Raw genomic sequence first — 18,396 nt, forward strand, 5'->3', positions numbered from 1 at the left:
TTGTTGTTTGTTTTCCTTTTTAATAAGAGCTATTTCCAGCCCTGGTGTACTCCTGCATCTATTAAGCAATAGTAAGTTATTAAACAAAACAACGAACAAACAAACCAAAACCAACTCCTCAGCAAAACACTGGGAGTTCAGAGGTTGCACTTGAAAGTCAAATGCGGCTGAACTAGCGTAAGAATTTACTCTCCTTGGCCAGAGTAGTACAGTCAAGCACGCTGACATGATTTGTATGGAGAGCAGCCTTCGGTGGTATGACAGTCAATAGTCCCAAACACATGTACGCCAGGAAGTGAAAAAGCATTCTGCTGATTACGGGGTGACATCTTGGAGCGTTTAGAGATTTTATATGATTGCCCAGGGTTGTTCTTCTCTGACATTATGCATTTGTCAAGTATCAGTACGGTATTACTTTACGAGTCTGCTCACTCTCAAGAGATTACTAGAAACAATTTATTGGATAGGATGCCAGCCAAGGGACTGTCAGTAAAGTTTTAGGGTGTTTGAAATTATTTAAATGGAGGAAAAAACCGTGTGGAGTTCCTCGGAAATTCTGAGAGAACAGGTCATTAACTCTCAAAACTAACTATGGAAGCATGCAGAGAATGATTGTCCTGTAATTATGATATCTACAAGTACCACCAAGGGTTGGCTGCTGCAGTCACTTCTACAGAAGTGCAGTCTTACAGTCCAGCCTCTTTGGGTTTTGCTTGTTTGGCAGATGAACAGGTTGTTGGCCGCTTCCAAAAGTGGAGTCAGCAAATAACGGGATGATAGATGACTCGTATCTGCGATGTTTCACTGAGTCACCAACTCAAGCTGCAGTACTCGCTTCACAAAAATCGTGAGATTGCGAGGAACTGTCTGCTGGGGAGGAGCACAGCTTTATTCCCTGGGCAATGACATTTTGGGAGAAATACTTTGAAACAGTAGAATGTTAGCCACTGGGTATTTCTGCTAAGACAATTAATGCTAGAGTCCATTAATAAATGGCAAAGGAAGCCATGATCTAGGTATTTTGCATTGTTGCTTTGCAAGTCTGACAATTTCTTACATATAGCCGAACTCTGTAACAGCTCATGCAAGTGTTTGAAAAATTTAGTGATTCTGAGGAAAAAACCCCCAGTAATATGCTCTCTAATCACTGATAAAACTTCAGCTTATATTAGTTACATTCGGAATGAATACGTATCACTGATATCCTCAGGACTGGCTAGGATTTGTTTTTTAAATCATCAGCAAATACTTAATTAGAAGTTCATGCTTAATGAAAAATATTAAATATCACAAACTGAGAATAACAGAATCAATATATAATGATAAAGTCTCTGAATGACTGTACTAAGTCAGGTTCAGTACTAAGTCAGGTTCAGTACTAAGACTGTACTAAGTTCAGGTTATTGTGTAATTAATAATAAACTCTTTGGCTACTCAATTATTTTTTTTTTTTCCCAAAAAAGAAAATTTAGACAATCCTTATGATTCCCAAACTCATCAACCGGACATCACAAAGTCATAGGCTCAGAAAAGAATTACGTAGGCATGTAAAAAAGAAAATACTGTAGTCAAACATTTTGACTACATCTTGAAGAATGATTTTTGGTTTTTAATAAGCAAAAAATGTGTGTTTCTAAGCAGGCAACAAATAACTTTGTTACACATAGATTCCGGGGATTTTTTAGTGTTGTTGGCAAATACAGAGAATGATACTTATCCTAATATAATGCAGTAACGTCACCAGATGGATGGTTACTAGGTACATACAGTGAAGGGTCCCTGGGAATGAGTGAAACGTGAAGCACCATGAATTTAATCTCAGTCTTTAAATAGGCTGTACCTTATCCAATTTTGTCCTTCCAGTCTGTTAGGAGTAACTAAAACTAATAGTTACTGCCAGTTTTACAAAGGTATGCTTTATGTGGCATAATAATTCCCCACAGTCTAATGATTCAGAATTGTTTAAATGCTAAGCTTACTTGGTTCATCCTTACTAAGCCCCACATATTCTGGAGGTTGGCAAGGTTCATGGGAGACAAAGAGTAAGGTTTGGCAAAAATGTATGCACACAATATTATGTTTGCTATCTATATAGTTCCTGCAGAAACAAAATGTTGCTGGCAGACCAGTTGTGTTCACAAATAAGGATTAATTTGGACCAAAGTTCACCCAAATGTTGGAACCTCATCTAAGTATATATGCAGAGCCACTAATAACTTTCAATTCCTCCAGCACTCTGCTTTGAATTCTTGTTCTGTTCTCAGAGAAAACCCTCTATTTCTTTTCTTCCCCTCTACTACTATACTGTTTTTTTCCCAATGCTTAATAACGTCTCTTTACACATCAGTCTAAGTGTTAACAAATTCTTTACCTGGGGCACCATATTAGTTACCGCATAGGCTCTGACTGACATTAAAGTCCTGTCTCTTCCCTATTTAGCAGCATATCAATTACTGCATTTTTATTTCCTTCAAATGGTTAGATAATATCAAGAAAAAAGGCAAGGAAACAAAAGCTGCTTCATCCCCAGCCCTCCAGGAAAATAAAAATTCCACTGGCAAGCTCCAGCGCTTGAGGCTACCAACAGATGTGAACTAAGGGAAAGGTATGTGCTTTGAAGTGCTTTTCAAAACATTCTATTGCTCAGTGTTTTTTGCTATAAAATTAAACAATATAAGCAGCAGCATTCAAATGCATCTAAACACTTCCCAGATTCGGTACAGCATCCTGCAGGGTATAAGATGGAACCAAATCAAAATCGGTGGAATAGTACAAAAATAGTCTCAAATAATGGTTTTGTTGGATATTGCTGCCATTTCCTAGGGATGAATTTTTCAAAGATGCTTCAGGAAGTTTAGTTTCCAAATACCACTGACCTCTCCCAGGACTTGGGCATCTAATTTCATTAGGCCTCTGAAAATTTTAGACAGCTATTAATTGTTGTTGCCTTTCTAGGAATATTGGCAAAATATAACCATAAAATAATCACTGAAAAACAGTTTAACAGTTTTAGGCCAGCGATGGTATCTGTGCACTACCTTAGAATTTTGTTCTACTTAACCATATCTGCACAGACTAGCTTGTTAAGGTCCCTTGCAGTTTTTGAAGAAACTAATTCCTGGTTTCAGAAGTGGATGTGAATTCCAGTTTCTTCAGATTCTGGAGTTTGGATTACTGGAAACAGAAGGAAACTAACACAAATAAAAGATAAGAAGGCAAGAGGAATGCTTAAGGCATTGTCAGATGCTTCAGTCAGCAAATTAAAATTAGTCAAATGAAAGTGAAACGAGAAAATAAATATAAGGATCCAAAAATGTTGGACAGACAAAGAAAAATGGAAAAACATGCGATAAATTACTCATGGCTTTTTAAAAAGGTATTACAGGTACCAAAGTCACTTTCTTAGCAAGTAATTTCTTTAAAAACGCAAATGGGGCCAGGCCTGTATTATTTATTTATATTTATAGAATAAATATTTCTTTATATTTACATGTACATTCCGATATTTATTTAGATCTGTATTTATAAAAGCACTAACCATCTTAAATGTCTGACATCAGCAAGCCTCCGCTCTTGCAGAGGAAGCCATCTTCGTGCTCACCCATACAGGACATTGATGAGATGCAGAATGGCACTAAGTGCCTGTCCTTTCAGATTTTCCTCACTGTTAGATATTTACTCTCCACAGAATTAGCAAGAAGTTCCTGCTTTTTCCAAAAGCCAAATTAGCGAGTTTACATGAGCCTTATGCATTTCAAAACAAAACCCTGAGTTTACCTTATCACTGGAGTTCTGCAAAGACATTTTATTCAAGAAACTGTTTATCCATCTGAATATTGGAGTTTTTTCTTTTGCAAGCATGGAATGTAATATGGGGAAGTAGGCTGCCCCATAAAACACAGTCATCAGTGTCTAGGGGGAAAAAAAAAAAAAGAAAAAAAAAAGAAATGACCTAAAGTTTAGTTCAGTTTCTTCTGCTCCAATGCAATTAAGTTGTTCTCCGACTGATTCATTTGGAGTAAGGACTGCAGTTGATGGGTGCTGTAATCAGCATCTCCCTTAATGAATCAGGAAGATACCCTCATGAGAGGAAACCCAGATGGTCTATGCCAGGTCACATACGAAGGCATCTTCCTTCATAAAGACAATCAGTCTGTGCTTCCTCCCTAAGTTCAGTTCTCTCAGGCCTCAGTAGTCTTCACCACTCTACTGATCAGACTCTTCTGTTGACCAGTATTGTCTGCCGGTTTCCTCAGGCAGGATGGGACCAGCGGATGTGTCTGGGAGGCCCCAGCAATGTGTGAGACTCAGGTGGCTTCTGCTGCCTACACCAGTGGTTTGCTCCTGAATAAATTCTCCACAGCAATGTGAAAGTAACGTGAAGGCTCCTTACAGTCCTTCTTGTGGCAAAGGCACACGACATACTGGAACCCCTGAACCCAGGCAAACCACGTATACGCAGGCAGAGTTCCTTGCAGTAAGGTATTTTTTCATATTCAAGTTTGTCCTCTGAAAACCAGAAAAAAGGACTCCTCCCTATGCTGAACGAGCATCTCTTTTTCAGTATTGCCAGTGTACAATCAAGTTTTCATATTGCAGCAGCTGTTGTTCCACCAGCCATTTCAAAAATTCTTCCATTTTCTACCTTTCTGCTGAGCTGTTAATTTCTGACTTAGTTCCACATTTGAATACACTACAAATTTCATCTTCTGCTAAGAATATCAACTCACAATAACGTAATTCCCTCCAGGGTTTATTAATAAACCAAAAGCAACAAAACCAGCCTCAATTTAATCTCCTTCTGAGCTTAGCTTCCACTCAAGATCTTCACTAATTCATTTTCTTCCCTTCTTGCCCTTAGCAGAAAGTATTCCCATCTCATTTACATCATGAGTGAAACTACTAGACCTCTTCTGTCAGGTGATTCTGGGAATATTTAAGCAGAACTCTGCCACCATTTAAGCGGAACCACCATTACAAGAAAAATACAAGGCAACTTCAGCCTCGCAGAGCTATGAAATGCCAGTGATTTGACAGTGCTTGACTGGATAATGAACCTACAAAAATGTCAAATTGGTGCAATACGAATTCATGGGAGTTCGGTTCAGTGAAATATTAAATGTGTGTGGGTATCTATGCTTATGGGAGACTACTGAACTGTACAGCCCCTCAGATGTTTCTTATTCCTTCAAGTCTGGAAAGATATCCTCACATAAACACAAGTAGTTTAAACTGTTATTATTCCTATGGCTCTCTAAAACATGGAATTACAATGGTAGAGTAAAAATACATGTATTTCAATGCTTGAGTTCAGTTCATTTGAAGTTTGGATGAATTATGCTATGGAATATTCATTTTTCAACATGTTCATCTAATAGTATTGCAAAAAAGTAAGTTCTTGTACTTTCTCCAACTCGCACCAGTATGTTTTGTCTCAGAATTGCTAGGCTGCTTTGGATGACATTGGCAAGAAAAACTAAAACTAGACCCCCAAAGGAAAACACAGAGTTTTCAACCAGATCCCAGGATTTTGTAAGTTATCATCTCCAGTCTAAAATGATGAATGAAAGGCACAGCATCAGTGGTTTGCCCCAGAAAGCTGTTCTGTTGAAAAGACCTAGTGGTAACAGTTTTAGGCAGGAATCTATACAAGGGCCATGGACACTCAGTTTGATAAAATGCTTAGCAAACAATAACAACCTTTAAAAATCATCTCAAGAATGAGGAGAAACGCATTCCCAGGCTAAATGACTCTTGGCTGTTTAGAATAAAGAAACAGAACTTACTCTCCGCGAAAGCCACAGATCTGCAATGCCTAGCAGTAATAGTTTTATAATTGGAGAAAAACTCCTTGTAGAAATAGATTTAACTGCTGCAGTTTTCCCTTTCCCCATCTTGCTGTGCTGGGTTACCCTGCCCCCTCAGAACAACCCCAAATAAATCCCCAGAAACAACAAATAAACAAGCATCCGCTTACTCCTCACGTGGAGCATATAAACCAAAGGGAGTTCAGCCTCACCTAGCACTAACATCCGTCTCCCAGGACAAAGCTTAAGGCAGGTTCCAGAATTAGTCCAGAAACAGACATCCAGGAAACAATATCCATTTCCATTTCATTACGGCAACAGGAGTTTGAGAAGGATCCCTGAAACATTTTCCTTAGGAGCGTGTAGCCCAGAAGAGCTACAGTAGGTTGTCCAGAATTTCTGACACAGAATTAGTAGTGTCCGCATCTATTACTGTTCATACAATGTTATTCTTGTCTGCATATTTTCTGCAATGATTGTAATGAAGCCAGGCTCTGCCAGCGATGGACCAGTGGATGTCTCCTGAGATGGAAGAACAAGTAAGGGCAGTAACAAAGCCTGTATCCTTTTTCAGCTGCTGCTCCTGATTTTTTTCAAAGATGATGTGCAATATTGGTTGACCTTAGCTGGCTATGAAGTGGTATTTTTAGAGTTTGTTAAATATACACGTTCCTAATTTAATTTTAAAAAGCAAAATAAACAATATACAAATTAATTTAAATAAAAGGCAAATTTGATGGTGCAATTCTACTTTTTGTTGCTAACTTTTCAACTATAATCAGTCACTGAAAGGAAACAAATTTTGAGATCTAAAACTCGTATTTTTTCCCAGTATCTTTCAGAGTTTAGACTTTGTGTTTTAGACAACCACAACTCATGTCAGGGTTTCTAGAATTTTTTCACCAGCTTTCACCACACTAAAAAGATACTAATCCAAGAAAATATTAGCTCTGAAACCACAAAATATCTTTTTTAAAATACAGATTTATTATGTCTATGATATATATGAGGAAATACTAGCAGGACTGTTCAGCTCAGCTCAGAAGTTAACTTCCGTACTGCTCATTCTATCCAGTCTTCATTTCCCAATTTAAACAATGCTTAGCAAAACAAAACAAGACTTTTTTTACGCTAACTTTTTTGTAGCTTGACGTATACCTCATTTTTGCACCTACGTTGTACTGTAGTAACTGCAGTGCGTTTCCACAGAACGGGATATCTGTTGCAGCAAACATTGTCAAGCAAAGTCGGATCCATCTCCCACCAATTCGGATTCATGGAAACTATCAAATACCCACAACAGTGCCCAGATTTGCTCATAGACTAATCTCTAGCCCAGTAATATTCCTTTGAATTCTAATCTCTCTGGGTCTGCAGTGTTCCTAGTTGATTTTTCACCATCCCACAACAGGAGCTTTTATTTCCACAATATTTAATTAAATTACCAATAGGTTGAAATGCAGAAAAGGTTCATAGGCCGTTATATCTAGAGGACAGAGCTTAAAACTGGAGGTAGCATTCTGAATCACAAAACGAAGCAAGGTTAGGAGAGATGATGGGGCTAACCAGAGGCACTCCAGCAACCGTCTGAGGAGCGCTGCGCAGCTGTGCTGACGTCGGAACCCGTGGGCTGGAGACCTGGAAGGGAATAGGACTTAAGGGGCCTGAGTGAGGAAACAGGTCAAAGTGAAGGTCTGCTGGCATAGCCTACACAGCCTCGTGAAAAAACAATTGAGAAGTAGGGGAAAAACATTGCTATATTCAGGGGGACTGAAAGCGGGGTGAAACTGTGGGGCATGGGGACACTGCAAACCCTCTGACAAGGCACCGGTGTTCAAAGTGGTTGCCACAATGCTGCTGCTGAAACTTTACCCACAGCAGACAGCAGTTCCGTAGGTATGTAATTGAAGTATGAGGTTCATGCTGAAGCTTTTGGTTTTTTTTCACTACCTTGTTGTAACTCTGCCACCTTCCCAACCCACCCCCCTTCTTCCCTTCCCCACTCCGCATGGGCTTGGTTCACGAGGTGGTGTCTTCTCCTGTGACCACTGCGCTTCTACGTGCTGAGTAGAGTCATGAGGCAGGCTGGAAGCATCAGAGAACTGGAATTTGACCATTTAATTGTGTTCTATATAGACTGCAAGAATAAGGAATAGCCATCATTTTGGCTTAGATTCAAATTACGGCCTGGGACAACATAGGAGCCTGTGTGCGTGTATTAAGTTAGAGAGACATTTCCGTGTTTAGCACACAGAAATGAAACACCAACCCCCCCTCATACTGTAATATAGTTACTTAGAGTTTGCAAATTACTGACTCAAAAATTTTATTAAAAGTCAGCTTGCTTGTTGAGGAGTGAGAAATTTGGAAACTAAATTCGAGATTGCGAGTAACATGTAAGCGAAAATTTTAATGCAGTTTTCTGAATGGATCGCTCAACTTTATATACATTATGAAATTAGAAGACAATAGCCTCTCATCAGCAGGAAGCAGATCCAAAGGAATGCTAAATCAGGGTCAACATGTTTACTTTGTGATTATTTTGTACTTCATTAGATTCAATTTAACTCCTATAATTTTATAAAAATGCTAAAATCACTAGTCATGCACTTCAACGAAATAGCAGCTTTGCAAATTTTATGTCTTCTATTCCCAGTGCCAGTTAATTCAACAGTTCAAAGTATAAGAAGGTAAATGATGCAGGGAATGGTAAATGATGCTCCCAAATGGCTGAAAGATGATAGCATCGAGATAAAAGGAGGGCAAAGCACTACTTACAGAAGTTAAGGGGTAACACAGAAAGAGAGAAGAAAGCTGTCAGGAACTTTTGGGCAACAAATATCATCAAAACATTTCTATATGGAGGAAATACGATTCCATTCATGAGAGAATCATTAAAAAACACTTTCCTAAATGTTCCTAAACACAACTATCTGCTTCTGATTTGTGTGCCTTATTTATTCACTTCTACCTCTTCACACAAGCTAAGTAGAACAAAACATCACAGCAGGAGCAGGACAACAGATTTTGAATCCTGCTGTGTTTGCTCAAGAAAGCAAGTAAAGCTTTCCTACTAGGAAACGAAACACCTTTTTGGGCTGTTAAGGAACAATAGCTTTTGCTCATTGATGAATACAAAAGCTGCTTTTCAAAAGTGTTTCAAAGATAAAGGTCATTTTGGAAGCCAAACTGAAAAAGTCTGAAAATTGGTAAATTTGAGTTATTAGTTTGTTTTATTACTATTTTCACAGCCCTGTGGGATGGGGATGGCTTCCTAAAAACATGCAGAAAAGCAACACAGAGGACATATTTTCTTCTGAAAGCTACATAACCATATTAAATCAGCATCCCTATCACCTGAAATTATGGTGGGGGTTTTTTTGGTTTTGTATTTTCTATTTTCAGTATAGGGTATATCACAAAGATCTTTTCAAGACAAATATCACGGTGCAGCAGACATCCACCTTAAACTCCTCGTACTTCATTTCACCTGCACTCCAATTCTGAATTTGCAACGATTTGATTTAGAGCAGATGGCGTAACAGTAACAGCTTTTAATTGTTCTTTAACTGCCATAGACAGTTGAGAACCTACAGGTCTTCGAAATCAATAGCTAATCACCATAGAACATTGACTAAAGACTGAGAAGACTGTAGCCAAAGTGTTTCACATAAAAGACATAACGCATTTCATCAAGATGACCAAGTATTTATAACGGATGTAAAATAGTAAAGGTAAACTTGGAACGCCACATTTTCCTTTCAGATCACTCAAAGATTAAAGTGAACATGTTTAGAGAGACAGGACTGTTTGAAATGTTTATAGAGAAAACATTTGCAAGATGATACATAGATTCCAACAAAAATACAGTACGAGTTCAGACACCATATGGCAAAACAAGTACACTAGTGACTAAGCCATTCATAAAGGCATGCATCAGCCCCGTGCTGCTTCCCTTCACCTTGTAGATAGCAAGAGGTTCCTTGCTTTGTTCATAAGCTATCAGGCCATGCTTATGGAAGGGCTTATTTCTTACCTGAAGTTATCAAAAGCCCTTGTGGATTACTTGTATCTGTCCTCCCTCCCTATCCCATTCCTTCCTTCCCACCCCTCTCCTCTTTCCCTGCATGGAAGGAGTATACAGTCCACTAGACACTACGCATACATATACAAAATATGTGGCTTTAGTTCTGCACTAGTTTGCTCAATGGGCAAACCCACTGAAAATTGGCATTTTTGACCTTCCATGAAAACTGTGCTTTTTTGCTAACCTCGAACTTGAGTAATTTGTACCAGAACGTTACTTCATAGCTCAGAATTGTGGACATCAGAACATATAATACAGCACCACATGACACAGCCTGGTTATATCTGACTGGTTATATCTTTCTGCACCAGCATATTATAACCTCACTCTGTCTCTTCTTTCTGCAAACTGTTAAGAGAAGGATTTGGCATAAACTTATAGACAAGCAGGTGAACATGAAAAAGCCAAAGGTAGCCAGTCTAGCCAGTCTTTTAGTCCTTCTAGGTCCTTTTAGCCTTTCTAGGACTACAGTCCAGGAAGCTGTAAACAGAAGATTTATTTAAACCATCTATTTCCAGAAGAAGAAAAAAAAGCAACAATTTTTGTTACCATGTCACATTTGGTAGGCTCTGCAACTATCAAAACACAAGAACAAACTATGGACATAGTCCAGTGTCACAAAATAGCATATTGCCTGCGGATTTGAAATAGAATTTGCTGAGCTCCACAAGCAAGGAAATTTCAAACATACGTAGCATCACAAAAATAAAAGCTCCCATGCTCAGATTTCTTGCTTTTTAAACCAAAAAGTGGATGAGACACATTAATTAACCATTTTAAAGTTCTGAGTTCCGTGGATGCCCTCACCATTCTGCAAAAGCTATTCATTGAAGATCACTCAACCTATAGCTTTCATTAAAAACTGAAATTTGATCATCATCCAAGACTGTTAATAACAATGACGTTTAACTGATTAATTGCTATGACGTTTCTTATTAGAGGTGCTTTACCTAGCACAATAAGAACGACTTGGACGAGTGAGTATTGCAATTTCCCAGTGTATCCCATCCATTTTGTCATTTCAATATTTCTCACCGCAAACCACAAAACAGCAGCTAGATTTTCTATTGTCTGGAAGATTTACTTATATTTGTGAAATGGACAAGGATGAGGCAACGGGCATCAGGCAATTCTTCGAGTTCGCCACCATCATTGCGCTATCGTGATGTGCAGTGGTGACTGGGAACATACCACATCAGTGCAGGAGTTGTTTAAAGGCAAGAGCGTATTATATGAAAACTGTATGCAACCTATTAGAGAAGTCAAATGTTGGATGTATTCAAAGGTGTGTTGGCCGATACAGTGGGGAGCAGTGAAAGGGAACCAGCTATACCACGGGTTCTGCAGTCTCTACAATAAAGACAAAATGATCCAGAGATGTTTCACGTGGAGTAATGGGGTGATTTTTTTTATCCTTACTATTATTTCAAATTGTTGATAAAATAGCCTCCCTGTTGTTTTAAAGTTGTAGGCTACTATACGCCTGTCGTGTTAAAATAGCGCATATGTTTGAAGAGCTGCTGTCAGCAAGTACCTTAGCTGGCCTTGGTGTCAGCTACCCTTCTCGCCGCTCACCTCCAGAGCCCCCAGTACAGTGAAGTGTTTCACTGGTCCCTACTGTACCGTGCTCACAACACCATGGAAACATGAAGAAGTGGTGACTACTTTGAATGACTAAGATTTGATTAAAATATTTTACCTTTTGAGCCTGAGGGAGCTGTAAAACAACAAAACAGAACAAGCAATCATTATACATTAATTTGAACAGCTACTTTAGCTGTCGTATTCGTAAAATCACAAACATAATATAAAACAAAGTATAAAGGAAAGGAACAAGAGAAACTAGGTTTACATTGCCAATTGATTCAACTTATTGAGGGCTTATTAACTTTATTATTTGACAGCTTCTCTACTAGGTATCACAAAAGCACCATGCAATTTTTTAAATAGCATGATACTAAGAGAGGGACTGTTTTCTCATCAGATATGGTATCAGACTTGAACTGTGAAGTAGTTCCATCTTCCTGTACACAAATATAATTCAACATAAAGATAGTTTTAGTTTTAAAACCAGCCATTCTTGGCCTGTAAATATCTAAACCTACACTTGTTATGAATGACATTGACATTAGGAGAGGTTTATCATATTAAAGTAGAAGTTGTATTCTCTATGACAGAGGAAAGAAAAACAAAATGGTAATAGAAAGTTACTGCTTATGCAAACATATTATCATCTATGCATAATATACAATAAGGTATGCATAGAACAATACATTTCTGCACTGTAAACACAAGTATGATTATATGTACATATATGCAAATAAAAGGTAAGTGTTTATGCATATATGCATATTTATACGGCACAGATGTTCTTAGACAAGATCAGCCGTACCTGGTTGTATGCACAGCATTCACTGTAAGCAACAACTCACGTAAAAAGGCATGGAGAGCAGGCAGTAGACTCCATTACATATAAAATACCTTCTTTATCTAGAGTTGAAAAATGGGCTCTGTTTTCCCTTTAGGAAAAAGAAAACCCATTGTAGGTAACAGAGAGGAACTCAGAAAAATAAACTCTTATAGGCACAATACAGTTTTCCCTTCTTCTGAGTTCGCCTCTTACTTTCATACTCGTAGAGAAGCTCACCATACACAGCAATTTAGCCTTGTGCTAAATCCACCTGCTCAGAAACTGTCTTTTTCCAATACAAATTCTTTCTTTACAGGCATCAGCTGAACACAGGAACACGCAGGTGAATTAATACCAAATGCAAAAGGACCTTCAAGATCTCTAGTGAGCTTCTGACTGACCTTTTGTCCTTGCTCAGAATTAAAACAGATAGAAAAAACAAATTCCAGAGTACTCTGCTAAAAGCTAATGTCCACGTTAGTGTAGGACATGAAAGAGAATTGTCACATGATCTCTAATTCACAAATACTGAAAGCAACCAGCCACAATTTCTCTGTTTTCACAATATAAAATGTAACAAAATTCACAGCAGGGAGAATTGCTGTAGGTAAAATTCTTTCATCCTAAAACTTCAATGATCCAATAGCAAAATACAAGCCATGATCACATTAAAGTATGACCTATATGTGTTTCTTTAAAAGCCTGTTGTTTAAATAATTGCTTATACAGAATGATATACAAGGGTTGCTGCAGAAATTGCAGATACCTGATGAACTGTAAATACATGAGCTAAAACCTGTATAACAGGTTAGAGCATTACTCGAGCAGTTTAAAGGTTTTCTGAACATTTATCTACTTATTAGTCTTCAACTTGGTTAACTACTTTGACTCTGATAAGTGGAAGCTTTTTCTTTTTTTCATTCAAACAAAAGGAGAAAGTTGCAATATGAATTTTTAAATTTCCTATTGTAGCACTGAAACTGGTTTTCTCTCTAACAACGTTTTTTTGGGTTTGGTTTTTTTTTTTAATGCCACCTTCTTGCTAAGTACATGTAAAAATTACCAGCATCCTTTCATTGGTATCCCAGATAAAGACAGGTGCAGTAAAGAATGATGTGCAATTTTCCACCTTGGGAATAAATACTGAAGACCTCTACAGTTCAGCCGAGCCCACTACACATAGCAAACTCTTATGTTTTCATAATGAGCTAATTTGTATGCCATATTCTACAAAACAGGACTTCAAGTACAGTCAAGGCATCCGAGGCAACACATGCAAAGTTAGGTACAGAAGTACCATTGCAGAAATACTTACTGCCAGATATCATTCAAACCAAACTAGAAAGCTTATAGTCCACATACAGTGGAGATAGGTTCAAGCGAGGGGACGGGACACATTAAAAACCTGAACAAACGCAAAACCGCAAAACACAAATGCACGCACACACAAATGCTTGTTTTCAGAACTTGAGTTTACTCCGGTGTGAACACGTCCCTTCAGATACGTATGGTTTGGTCAAGTTTTGCCATGTGAGGGAATTACAGTCAGATGGAATGCAAGTGAGGATTTCCTATTAAAAATTACCACACAAACTAGATGCTACACACTTTTACATATGAAACTATCCCTATAGCTTTTACTGAGATTATTTTGAAGAGCACATTAATAAGAGTTTACAAATCAGAGTTCCATATTATCTCTTGCTGAATTCAGTTTGTCAGTCCCATGTATAGCCTTTTATAAAATCAAGAATATTTCCTTGCTCTGAAATATTAGTAGTCAAAGCCTTGATTAAGGATAATAGGGTCAGCAGATGAGATTTACATTCCATTATGCATTTTTCTGGGCTGGCATTCTTGTCACTTTTCACCTAAACTTCAAAATCCAGGTTCACAGTCTTTTCCTTAAAAATAAATCTGTCTTCATTACAGCCAGACAAATCTTCATTCTGTTGCTGATTTGAAACTTGGCTGTTACAAGATCCTGTATGTCAGCAATTCAGTTTAATAATTGCTACAAATTCCTTTGAAATAAACTATGGAGGTTTGTCTGACATTACCCCTTCTGGGAGGCCATAGGAAACAAATAATTTTCCTAACAATAACAGTAATAGTCCTCTGGTCTGACCCTTTATTGCATAGTCTAAAAACTGCCTGTCTCCGCGCAAAACCCAGCGGGTACCTCTGATTCCTGTGGTTCGCTTTAAACGCTGCCAAGAGGCGGTTTTGCCATAAACTATGTGATCCTTCCCCGGCCCTCCAAAAGCACTGCAGATCTTTCTATTCTGCTGGCACCCACGGTGAACTATGCCCTTTGGGTGCCCTTATTCCGCTCCAACCGTCCCGCAGAACCTCCTCTTCCTCTTTGTTTTCCATTAGTGGCTCTTCCTCCCCCTGGTGATTCTCTGTAAAGCAGACACCTTGTGATAGGGCATGGATCTGGTCGACTTGCTCCTCCTTTACCAACTGGGCACTGCAGGCGGTGTTACAGTGGCCGTGGCGGAGGCGCAGGGAGGGAGTTGGCCGGCCACTGTCCCGGCCGCTGTCCTGGCCGCTGTCCCGGCCGCGCGGGCGGGTCAGGAGGATCCCTCCGCAGGGAGCAGGACCTTCCTCCGCACGACCGCCTGCAAGAAGAGGCTGTTGCAGTACTGCCAGGCACGGCAGGGACGGGAGCCTGCGGACCTGTAAGCGCCACGGGAAACCCAGAGGGTTTTCTGCTGTGGAAAAGCGGACTTAGGGATCTTGACGGAACTGTGCCAATTTTGCTGCAACCTAAACAAAATGGATAGATTAAAGAGCAAGATTGGAGAGGAGGGCCTTGCAAGGGCACAGTGAAGAAAAGGGAGCTGTTTTCAAACTCTTTTAATTTGTCTTTCCCAGAAAACCCAAATTTTCTTTACCAAACAAATTTTCTTATCTATTTTGTATGGTAAAAAAAATACCCTTCAGAGACTGCAAGGCCCCTGAGGTTCACAGTATGCTTGATTCCAGTGAGACATGCTGAGAATTCCATCTCCAAATTCAGGTCAGCTTGGGGTCCTGTCACACAGAATAAATAACTGTAGGAGGTTTTTCGATACTGGTATTGCACACAGTGTCATGCTTTCCACATTTGCAAATAATCTAGTATTGTTTTGAGCCCTTCATGGAAATGCGTTTGGTATTATCAGAAAAAGAAAAATTAGATGCTGCTAACGTGGTGAAACAAACCAAGACAGGCAAAGGAGTCCAACATCCAGGATGTTGCACTATTTCTTGGATCAGATAACTGTGCGGCCAACATGAGTGAACCAAGCAAAACCGCGGACAGATCTGAAACGCTGTCCTCAGAAGCAGGAGGCCATGGACGGATCTGAAACGCTGTCCTCAGAAGCAGGAGGCATATGTTACAGGACCAGTAGTCCTGCTGAGCACCCCACGCCAGACCTCGCAGGAGTCTGTCTCCTTTGACCCTTAGCAAAAGAAGTTCATAAAGACTCATTTTGTAAATGTCTTGATGATAATTCCAAACAAAAAGGCCATACCATTGTAAAATATTTTATAGCCATTTCAACAATTTATTCAAAACATTATGTAGCTGTACATCCTAGATTTCCAAGAAACCAAGTCTAGAAGTCTTAAAGGAAAATGTACGAGAGCTGTAAAGTTATTGTTCTGTTGGATCAGAATTCAACCTTATGTTTGTTTGAAGAACAGCAAAAAAAAAAAATCTGCAAGACTAAATTATACTCAACTGTTTCTTGTTATACCAAAAAACTATGATTTCTATTATTAGAGAAACAAAAATAATATAAATCACTATGAAACTAATTTTCTGTTTTCTGTTTTTCTAATAATGATTGCATGAAATTATCTGTGTCCAAAAAATTATACTATTGCAATGTATTTACGTTAAAGCATTGAAAAATAAAGAAATAACTCTTATTTTATATTCACTGACCTCATTTCCACAGTCCTATTCTCCTGCCAAGCAGTTCAACGTCACCAGTCTCATAAAAGGGCTAACAACCCTACTGACTTGATTGTTCCATAATCAGATACAATACAAATCAATCGAAATTAAGTGCAAACATGCCAGTAAATAATCCACAAGTATAACTACAGTTTCGATAGTACAGCCATTTCTGTAAATAGTTTCTGGGCTGCACCAAATTTACCATCTATGCGTAGCTACGTGTATGGTGGTTTGCAATGTTCAGACTCATCCTGCACATGTCACATACTGATTCTGAACTTGGCACTGGATGCATGTATTAGAAGTTCTCCTTTTTGGAAATACACTTCCATTTGTGAAATATTGTGGCAAGCATGTAGGTCCTGTACTTCACGCCACAGCAAGGAGGAAGATGTCACACACATCGGTGAAGCTCCTCAGAACAGAATGAGACAAAAAAAGAATAGAACACTTAGTGCCTCCACGTGCCAGGTACTCTATAATATAGGTGGTTAGTTTATGGCATCATATAATATAATTAAATGTAGGGGTAGATAATGGTTTATTTACGCGTATGAAGAAATGCAAAGCATTTCATCCACTGCTAGGCAGGCTTCCACAGCTCTTCCCAAATATGGCAAAAACTTGGGAGGGGATGGAAAGAACATTCAAACTCTCAATTTTTAGCAGAAAATGTAAATTTTCTGCTTTAAAATCTACTTACTCAGTTGCTATAAGATACAGCATTTAAGTATTACGATTTGGGCAATTTTTCTTTTACAATCTATGCACTTATTCTCCACTTCCTAGAACCATGTAAGTACTAGAGGCATCATAGATAATTATATGCATACATGGAGGAAGAAATAAAATTCAGCCTCCTACTGGGATGTTCCTGATGTTAAGATTTCAGTATAAATATTAGAAGAGTGACATTAACCTGCAGCTTACTGGGCCAACATCTGCAAGGAAAATGTACTTGATTTTTCAAGGGATTCAATACCAAATCCTTCTTTGTTCACATAATTGTTTTACTGTGCTACCACATATTTTGCAGTAGCTACAGCACCGTAGTCAAGGATAGACTGTGCACTGCATGCAAAGTATACCATTCGGAGGAAATATAAATGTTGCTATGGAGAAGAGAGTCATAAAATATAGATGAAAACTCCTATTCTAGTTCTCTCTTTAAAAAGAATTCTATGGAGATGACAGAAAGGAAAGAAGTTAGCTCTTGTGAAATATGCAAAAGAGAAAACACAGGAGGTGCAAAGGTATCCGATTGGAAGTAAGAAATAGCAGAGCACACTAAAAAATTACATATACACTCCAAACATCTTTGTAATAAAATGGCTTTACCCTTTGAAGATTTCACACATTTTCTAAAATACATAACTGTTTATTAATGTAAATGACTGAATAATTGCTAATGTACTGTCTAGCAGTCTTGTTTTTAAAATGAGAACCATTAACACACACAAAAAATCTAATATGCTCAACGTTTACAACGGTTAACTGTGTCATATCTGTCTGCATCTGCTCTCTGAAGTTTGTGTTGAGGTTAACGGAAAAGAAGCCCATACTTGCAGGAATATTGTTAGGTTTTCACTGTACGAGTGACTGATGGAGCCCTGGAGCACGCTGCCCAGGGCGTCTGTGAGCTGCTCAGAACCCCGCCGGCCGCGGTCCTGGGCACCCTGGCTCCAGCTGCTCCCGCCCGAGCGCGGGGCTGGGCTGCGCGAGGTCCCTCCCAGACCCGGCTGTTCTGTGCGTCTGCGGCTGGGATTCTTCCCATGGCACAGACTGCTCTCTCTTTCTAATGAATACAAAGTATTTGCAGGAAAGACTGTAGTTAAATTATCCAGAGTGATTACTTTAAGGGCAAAGTTTGGTTAGAAATCTTGGTCATAAATAATTAAAAGAATTATGCTAACTTTACAGATAAGCCACGTGACTAAGATCGATGTAGCAGAACTGATTCATTAAATCAGACACTCCATGAACATTCCACACACCGTGAACAAAATTTTGGCCTCGTGCATGTGTGTTTAAAGGGAGTGAGTTCTATTGTCTTTATTACATCAATAAAGGAAAACTTGTTAGTGCAAAGCAGATGTCCATGGTTAATTCTGTTTATATACGCAAACATATATTTTAT

At 38.8% G+C, this 18,396-nt stretch overlaps 1 protein-coding gene across 1 annotated transcript in view; it reads right to left on the minus strand.

Annotated features, from left to right (window-relative positions):
- Positions 1-18,396, minus strand: part of CACNA2D3 (calcium voltage-gated channel auxiliary subunit alpha2delta 3) — a 478,745-nt gene that overhangs the window by 127,131 nt on the left and 333,218 nt on the right. Inside the window, exon 14 of the mRNA XM_072876518.1 lies at positions 11,594-11,611. Coding sequence (XP_072732619.1) covers positions 11,594-11,611 — 18 coding nt within the window. The remainder of the gene's footprint in view (positions 1-11,593; positions 11,612-18,396) is intronic.

The sequence above is a fragment of the Ciconia boyciana genome, chromosome 11 (genome assembly GCF_034638445.1).
Source record: "Ciconia boyciana chromosome 11, ASM3463844v1, whole genome shotgun sequence".
NCBI classification, from domain to species: Eukaryota; Metazoa; Chordata; class Aves; order Ciconiiformes; family Ciconiidae; genus Ciconia; species Ciconia boyciana.